Here is an 8,211-nt window from a genome sequence, read left to right on the forward strand (position 1 = left end):
AGCCGAGATCGCGCCATTGCACTCCAGCCTGGGTAACAAGAGTGAAACTCCGTCTCAAAAAAAAAAAAAAAAAAAAAAAATTACTAAATTGTGGTGTGGTGGCTCACACCTGTAATCCCAACACTTTGGGAGGCCAAGGTGGGCGGATCACGAGGTCAGGAGTTCAAGACCAGCCTGGCCAACATGGTGAAACCCTGTCTCTACAAAAAAAAAAAAAAAAAAAAGTCGGGCATGGTGACACATGCCTGTAATCCCAGCTATTTAGGAGGCTGAGGCAGGAGAATCACTTGAACCCGAGAGGCGGAGGTTATAGTGAGATGAGATAGCACCACTGCACTCCAGCCTGGGTGACAGAGCAAGACTTCGGCTCAAAAAAAAACTAAATTGTGTAAGTGATATGATTTCATGTATATAAAAATGTGCACCGAAAAAAATGTAATATGCATGTGCATAGAAAAACCCTGGAAGAAACATACCCAGAATGCTAGCAGTGCTTAGTGTAGATAACGCAGTCAGTCGGTACGGTACCTTTACTGTACCGTGAGCACTTAAGGGCCCCGCCTCCCGGAACCACATGGGGAGGGGAGCACTTGAGACTGTTCCCCTGGCAGGACCATGGGAAACAGTCCCACACCATGGCCCCGACTTTCCTACTCAATCCGTGTTCTACAGTAAACATAAATTTTATAAGCAGAAAGAAATTATGTTTAAGAATCACCAGTAGAGGCCGGGCGCAGTGGCTCAAGCCTGTAATCCCAGCACTTTGGGAGGCCGAGGCGGGTGGATCACGAGGTCAAGAGATGGAGACCATTCTGGTCAACATGGTGAAACCCCGTCTCTACTAAAAATACAAAAAATTAGCTGGGCATGGTGGTGCATGCCTGTAATCCCAGCTACTCAGGAGGCTGAGGCAGGAGAATTGCCTGAACCCAGGAGGCGGAGGTTGCGGTGAGCCGAGATCGTGCCATTGCATTCCAGCCTGGGTAACAAGAGCGAAACTCTGTCTAAAAAAAAAAAAAAAAAAGAATCACCAGTAGAAATCTCTTCATCCTGCCTGTGCTGGTGATTATACACATGCAGACATAGACATTCATCAGGACTCATCAAAGTATACACTTAGGTCTGTGCCTTTTCTTACGTGTAAGTTACACCTCATTCTGAAAAGTATCAGGGCAAAACCACACACTGCAGAGGGGCAGGGTTCCTCCAACCGTTACTCACTTCCCTTGTTTTCTCCCCTCTCCCAACTTCCAGGAAGATCCTTATTCTGAACAGGATTTGAGATAACTTAGGAAACCGCTCTCAATATGGAATTTTTTTTTTTTTTTTTTTTTGAGATGGAGTCTCGCTGTCTCACCCAGGCTGGAGTGCAGTGGCACGATCTCAGCTCACTGCAACCTCCGCCTCCCAGGTTCAGTTCAAGTGATTCTCCTGCCTCAGCCGCCCAAGTAGCTGGAATTACAGGCGCCCACCATCGCGCCTGGCTAATTTTTGTATTTTTAGTAGAGACGGGGTTTCACCATGTTGGCCAGGCTGGTCTCTAACTCCTGACCTCAAGTCATCTGCCCCCATCTGCCTCCCAAAGTGCTGGGATTACAGGCATGAGCCACCTTGCTCGGCCTCAATACAGAATTTTAAAGTTCGTGAAGAAGTCGGACAGAAGGGGACATCACAGTGGGAAAATCAAGGTACTGTCGGGATTGAAGTCGGCACGCAGAGCAAGCCCACCATGGTCCAGGCGCCAGAAGGCCTTGGTCCCGCCCACCTTGCCCAGGCCACCCAGACAGCTGGGACTGCCCTACGAAGTCACCTCAGGCAGGTCGCGGTGGTCTCTCACTGCTGGCTTTCGATGACCCCAGGAGTGCTCACCCTTCACTGTCCTCCCTAACAGGTATTTGGGATGCAGAGATGCTAGCCCCTTAACGAATAGGGTTGGGATTCAGGGCCCTTGGGAACACTGGGCACCTGCTGGGTAGGTGGAGGGGCAGGACTGGCTGCAGCCAGGTTTCCCTTAGAAACAGACTAGTGGAATTAACTAACTAAACAAAGGAACCAATGTGCTTTGCCCCAGAGAAAAATGAGTTTTGTTCTGCGTGGAGCGATTGCCTTTGGGAAGCCACCAAGGCCACCTGCCAATAGGCAAAAGCTGAGCTGCCATCTGTCTGGCTGGCTCCGGCCCTCCCAGTCCTGCAAGCTCATGGCCAGGATGATAACGATGACGGGGGCGACACCATGGTCTTCGCTGCCCTTCCTGGGGCAGGAAGGCCCAAGAGACTGATAAGTCAACCCTGGGGCCACCCTCAGCTGCTTATCTGCCCAGCACCTTTACCCTAGGTCCTCTCCTCCCACCAGTGCCAGGGCGGGGGAGGTTTCTGAGCCACAGATTCCTGGAGACTCAGTGGGAGTAGCTGTACCAGGAATCAGGCACTGCTCTGCTGCTGTAAGGCTGCGTGAGAGCGGCTGGCCAGCTTCCTCTGACCTCCCTGTCCCCCCACCCAAATCAATGATATCAGGAGCTACTGGCCCAGGCTGCCCTCCTGCTGCGGTGCCCACAATTCTTGCAGGCTCCGCCCTGCATTCTAAGGCCACCCTAGGTGCCTCACCCTGGTCACCTGACAATGGCTTTCTTGGGGCCCATACTCAGAGCCAGCAAGCCTGTGTCCTGTCTGGCAAGGCACTGCCTCACCCATGCATGACCCCCACACCCAAGGGACTCAGTGGCACTGTCACCAAAGGGGAAGCTGTAGGTTTACGGGGCATGTGGAGGGGGCTAGCCCTGGGCCTCTGGCGTTGTGGGGGCTGACCTACAGAGAACAGAGTTGGAGCTGGGGAGACATGGAGGATTCTGCACATCGAGACCTGCAGCAAGGAGCCCAGGCTTTGGAGGCAGAAGCTGCTGGGGCATCATGGGCTCCCCAGACCCAGCCCCTAAGAACCACTACAGCTGTGCCAAGCCACTCCTGTGTCCACTTCCATACCCACCAAAGGAGAGGTACCTGCCCCTCCCATGGCATCACAGATCTGAGGACTGCAACCTCCCAGAGGACCGTAGGCCCTGATGCCCTGTCTTGGGCTTGGAAAGATATTAATATCCACTGCCCCAAGTGCCAAGGTTCAGAGGCACTGGTCCAGGACACACCGCAGGGCAGACATAGAGCCCTCACTCCAGCCGGCAGTTTGGGCTCCGTCAGGGGGCTGTGCTCCCTCCCCATCCTTCCCTCCCCACAACCAGGGCTGTGTGCCCGCCTAACACACCCCATGCTTCCCAGAAACAGAAGGCACATCCTCTTCAGTGCTGGCAGAGTGGCCGAAGCCAGCCCAACACCCCCTGAATAGAAAAACCTTGATGGGGAGACGGAGGGCCAAGGCACAGGCTTATCCAAGGTCACCCCCAGAGTGGCGGATCCACCACCCCAGGCAAGCTCTTCCTACTGTCCAGCCCCTCCACCCTGTCTTGTTTGGCCCAGCACCCTGGACTCTTCCACACCCAGGCATGCTCCCTCCAGGCACACTGAGGGCAGGATGGGCAGCAGGTGCCCCTGCCAGGCTGGTGGCTCTTCCTCCAGCAGACCTTCAGCCTCTGCTCCTGGCAGGACACTGGCTCTCCTACGCACGTTAGTGCGGGTTGAATTTCATGGCCCAGAGAATTCTCGGGCAGGGCAGCCTGGCCACCCTCCCTGGTCTCTCGGCTTCGACAGTGTGGACCCAGCCTCTCAGCATAGAGTTGTGGTGCATTCATGAACAAGTCTCCATCTCCAGGATCTTCCTTAAAAAAAAAAAAGGGGCCGGGCACGGTGGCTCAAGCCTGTAATCCCAGCACTTTGGGAGGCCGAGGCGGGTGGATCACGAGGTCAAGAGATCGAGACCGTCCTGGTCAACATGGTGAAACCCCGTCTCTACTAAAAATACAAAAAATTAGCTGGACATGGTGGCACATGCCTGTAATCCCAGCTACTCAGGAGGCTGAGGCAGGAGAATTGCCTGAACCCGGGAGGCGGAGGTTGCGGTGAGCCTAGATCGCGCCATTGCACTCCATCCTGGGTAACAAGAGCGAAACTCCGTCTCAAAAAAAAAAAAAAAAAAAAAAAAAAAAAAAAAAAAAAAAAAACAGCTCTCCTCTCCAAGCTGGGCAGGAAGCCTGTCCCTGCAGTGATGCAGCTGCCCCTGAGTAACCCGGGGCACCACCTAACACCCACTGGGGGCCAGCTGGGGAGCTCACCCAGCCTACTCCTGGCTTGGACAGAGGGCAGACCTGGAGGAAGGCACATCTAACCCCACTGCCTGGCATGCCGCTGGGGCCGGGGCCTGCTGCCACTGCAGACGGGAGAGAAGCAGGAGCTGCAGGACTGGTACCCATTAGTCTTGGGGGAGGGGAAAACGGGGGCAACAGGGACAAATCCAGGCCTGGGCGGGCTGTCAGGGGGCCTGATAACCAAAGAGGAACTGGTGGTCAGTGGGGGGTAAGGTGGACCACGTACAACTTGGTTATGTCCCAACACCAGTCACCGTGGGCCTGCCAGCCCTATGTGCCCTCCCTGGTCCGGAGTCCACAGGCTGCTAAAGTCTGGCCGCACAGGACCTCCCGTCAGAACTCTACGCTGCAGAGCCCCTTCTATTGGCTTCCAGGCCTTTTTACACGAGGTCCTGCTGCTGGGACACACCGGTCCCCACCCCTGCACCTACCCAGCTCCTGCTGCACTCAGCTGTCAGTCCCTCTGGGACACCTGTCCGAGGCTCTAGATAAAGGTGGGAGGCTGGGCCTCACCCCTTTCTGGGGCTAGACAGTGAGCTGAAGGCCTGAGCCCAGCTGCACCCAGAAATTCTGCCACTTGGAACCCACCTGGACATCCAAGCCCATCCCCCAATGCATGCGACAGACGAGGCAGAGACTGTGCTGTACAGAGATCAATATATGTAAAGTGCCAGGTACAACGCTCTGAAAAATAATTTTGTCCCCAAATCCAGCGCCTAGGGTGCTCCGGACCTAGCCCTTGCCAGTGAGGTCCAACGGCTGCAGGAATGGAGGCAACGGCAGCTCGTCCAGGGCCTCAGGGAAGCGGCCAGGAGAGATGGTAGTGACCAGCACCTGCATGGCGCGCGCGAACAGTGAGGGCGGTGCCAGGCCAGCCAGCCACTGGAACTTGTCCTCACCCAGCAGCCGCTGCCAGCGCGGCCGGTCGCCCAGCAGCTCCCGGCGGGCCGGGCCAGAGGCACCCACGGGGGTGTACAGCGCCAGCAGGTCCAGCAGCAGCAGGCGGCGCTGGCGTGGCTCCCCGGGTGCGGAGGCCAGGGGTTCAGCAGCAGCGGCGGGAGTGGCCCCAGCGTCGCGGCCCAGCTGGCGCAGCAGCAGCTCGAGAGGCGTGAGGCCGCCACCATCGCGCAGGCCGGGCGAGGCGCCGTGGCCTAGCAGCAGGAAGAGACACTCGGGGCGCGCCAGCTCGCAGGCCACGTGCAGCGACGTGCCACCACCCTCCACACGGCTGCAGCCGCGCCGGTCCAGCAAGCGCGCACGCTCCTCGGCAGGAAAGTCGCGCAAGGTGCGCAAGATGCGGCGCAGGATGCCCACGCGGTTGTAGCGCACGGCCAGAGCCACGTGCGGCCCGGGAGCCGCGCAGCAGCGGAAGCCCGCGCTGGGCGGTGCGAGCGCGCGCCGTGGGAACGTGGCCAGCAGGTAATGCGCGTACGCCTGGTGGTCATGCACGAGCGCGTAGAGCAGCGCCTCGGAGGGTGAGTAGGCGGCGGCGCGCCCACGCTCGTCCCAGTGAAAGGCCTCGCTGGCGCGCATGTCCTCCAGCAGCCACACGGGCAGCAGGTCGCGCACCGCCTGGTAGAAGGCGAACGACGACTTGCGGCACTGCTTCTGTGCCCGTGAGCGCGCCGCGCCCGGGCCCTCGGGCCCGCCGTCCGCGCCGCCCCCGGGCCGCCGCGCATCCCACGGCATGCTGGCAGCGGGATGCTCCCGGGCCTCAAGGCATGGGTCCCGCAAAGGCACACCTGTGGGGAAGGAGAAGGGGCCATGGTGAGGCGCCGGGGAACTGGGGAGGCCCGGGGACTCCCCCAGCCCCTCACACAGCCCCTCCGGTCCCAGCCCACCAGGCCCTCGTACGTACCTCCAGCCTTGGCCAGACCTTTCCATTCATCCCACACAGCTCCATCTCTCCCACACCCACCACCGCCTCCATCCTTGATCTCGCTGTACCAGTTCTCCCTCCTTGAAACGGACTTGCTCTCTGGCACCTCTGTTGGAGATGCCCTTGCTGCCCATGCCCATGCCCATGCCCATGCCCTCAGATCTCCCCAGACTTCCCCAACCCAGGGACCCACTGGAAGAGCTTCCGTCCCACCTAAGCCAGATTCACACAACCCCAAAGAAAAGGCCAGGGAGGGGATGGGAAAGCTTGGGCCCACATCACAAGCTGAGCCAAATTCACTCTCCAGCCCAAGCGCAACCCTGACCGTGACCTCTGACCCCAGACCACGTGGAAGCCCCTGGAGCCTCTTCCCGGCCTGGTCAGAGGCAAGCATGATCTAGAGTCAGATCATGGTTCCTGCACCACAATCACCTAGAGTCAGTACCTGGTTCCTGCACCACAATCACCTAGTTCCGGGGATGTGGGTATCACTGTCCTTGGCCAAGCCTCAGCTTCATCTGTAAGAAAGGGAAAGGGTGGATGACGGCTGTGCGGGACAGGGTGAGCCTGGGGCGTGGCGCCAGCCCTATCCAAACATGTTTGCTTACACGTTAGCACCCCTGGCTCCTGGGAGGAGGCAGGAGGGTGAAAACAACCTGAAGACCCGTGTGCACTGCACTGCACCATCAGCCATCCTCTCCAGGTCTCATACTTCTCTTGGTCTCCCCAACTGCTAGATGAAGTGGGTACTGCCATCCCACTTTCCAGCAGGGCACAAGCTTCTCCAAGGTCAGCAAGCCACGGCAGAGCCAGGCCTAGAACTCAGGTCTCCTGCGTCTCAGTTTGGGCTCATTCCAGAATTGGTGGGGACTCCCAACCCACAGGGAATCGAGCTTGTGCCCTGCCCCTGCCCTCTGGGCCCGCAGCCCCGACCTGAGCCTAGGCGTCTGACCTCTGGCTCTGGCCCAGGCTCCCTACTGCCTTCTTTCAAGGGTAAGCCCTTGGTCACAGGGAGCCTGGGACAGAGGGCAGGCCGCATCCACACACACTGGGTCACTATCGCTGGAGTAACTGAGTTAAAGACAGCGGCACGGTGGGGGTGGGCTGCGGCCCGTGGGCAACACCGTGACTGGAGTCCCTTCCCCAAGCCTGGGCCTTCGCGCCAGGTATGCCCTGTGCGGGCACGCGTGGGGCGCCGGGCGGGTTACGTAAAGTTCGGCCTCCCCACGTCAGCGGGCAGAGACACCGCCGCGGCTTGTGAATAAGGGGGTTGGGCCATCGAGGGCAGCGCCGCGCCCGGAGCCGCCAGCCACCTCCTTCCCGTCCCTTCCCGGCCCGCACGGCTTGACCTCGGGGCGGCGGAGGGTCGCAAGGGCGAGCGGGGCGTCCGCGCGCAGGTGGCCAGCGCAGCTAGGGCTGCACCTGCGTGCGCGTGTCCCGGGGGAGGAGGAGGCGGAGGCTGCGGGCGCGGCGCGGGGCCCGAGGACTCACCTTGGGGGGCGCGGGGCCACCGGCCGGGCGTCCCCGCCCCGCCGCGGGCCGGAGAGCGCGCTGTACCCAGCCGGCGAGCGAGCGAAGGTCCCACGACGGACGCACGGGAGGGAGCCGCCGCCGCCCGCGCCCGCCGCAGCCGCGCTGTGAGCCGCCGCGGCCGGATCGCTGGGCGGCGGTGCCGGCGCCGACGGCGGGCGGGCGGCGGGCGGCGGGCGACGGGCGGCGGGCGGCGCAGTGCGGCCCCGGCCGGGCAGGACCGCGGAACCGTCCGCCGCCGCCATTGGCCCGCGCCGCCGGCCCCCGCCACCGCCCATTGGCCGCCGCGCTGCACCATTGTTACGTCACCAGCTGGAGGGCGGGGCTCATCGCTGGACCCGCGGAAAACTTCGGAGAAACTTGAGGGAGCGCGGGCGGGGGAAAACGGAGAGGAGGGGCGGAGCCGTGGCGAGGTGGGCGTGGAGGGGCGGGGCGGGGCTCCCGGAACCCTAGCTGCGGGCGGAGAAAGGCTCCGCGCTCCGGGCAGCCCCGGCCCGGGAGAGCGTAGCTGCTTGGCGAGGACGGGCGCGCGCATAGGTGGCCCGCCTTC

The 8,211-nt window shown here is 60.7% G+C and overlaps 1 protein-coding gene across 1 annotated transcript; it reads right to left on the reverse strand.

Annotated features, from left to right (window-relative positions):
* Positions 1-4,895: 4,895 nt before the first annotated feature.
* Positions 4,896-7,868, reverse strand: ANKRD9 (ankyrin repeat domain 9). The gene is made up of 3 exons (XM_039462875.2): positions 7,623-7,868; positions 6,577-6,649; positions 4,896-5,994 (listed from the first exon to the last, which is right to left on the reverse strand). Exon 3 carries the CDS (start codon positions 5,939-5,941, stop codon positions 4,985-4,987), a length of 957 nt encoding a protein of 318 aa, XP_039318809.1. The 5' UTR covers positions 5,942-5,994; positions 6,577-6,649; positions 7,623-7,868; the 3' UTR covers positions 4,896-4,984.
* Positions 7,869-8,211: the final 343 nt, after the last annotated feature.

Source organism: Saimiri boliviensis, chromosome 2 (genome assembly GCF_048565385.1).
Source record: "Saimiri boliviensis isolate mSaiBol1 chromosome 2, mSaiBol1.pri, whole genome shotgun sequence".
NCBI lineage: Eukaryota > Metazoa > Chordata > Mammalia > Primates > Cebidae > Saimiri > Saimiri boliviensis.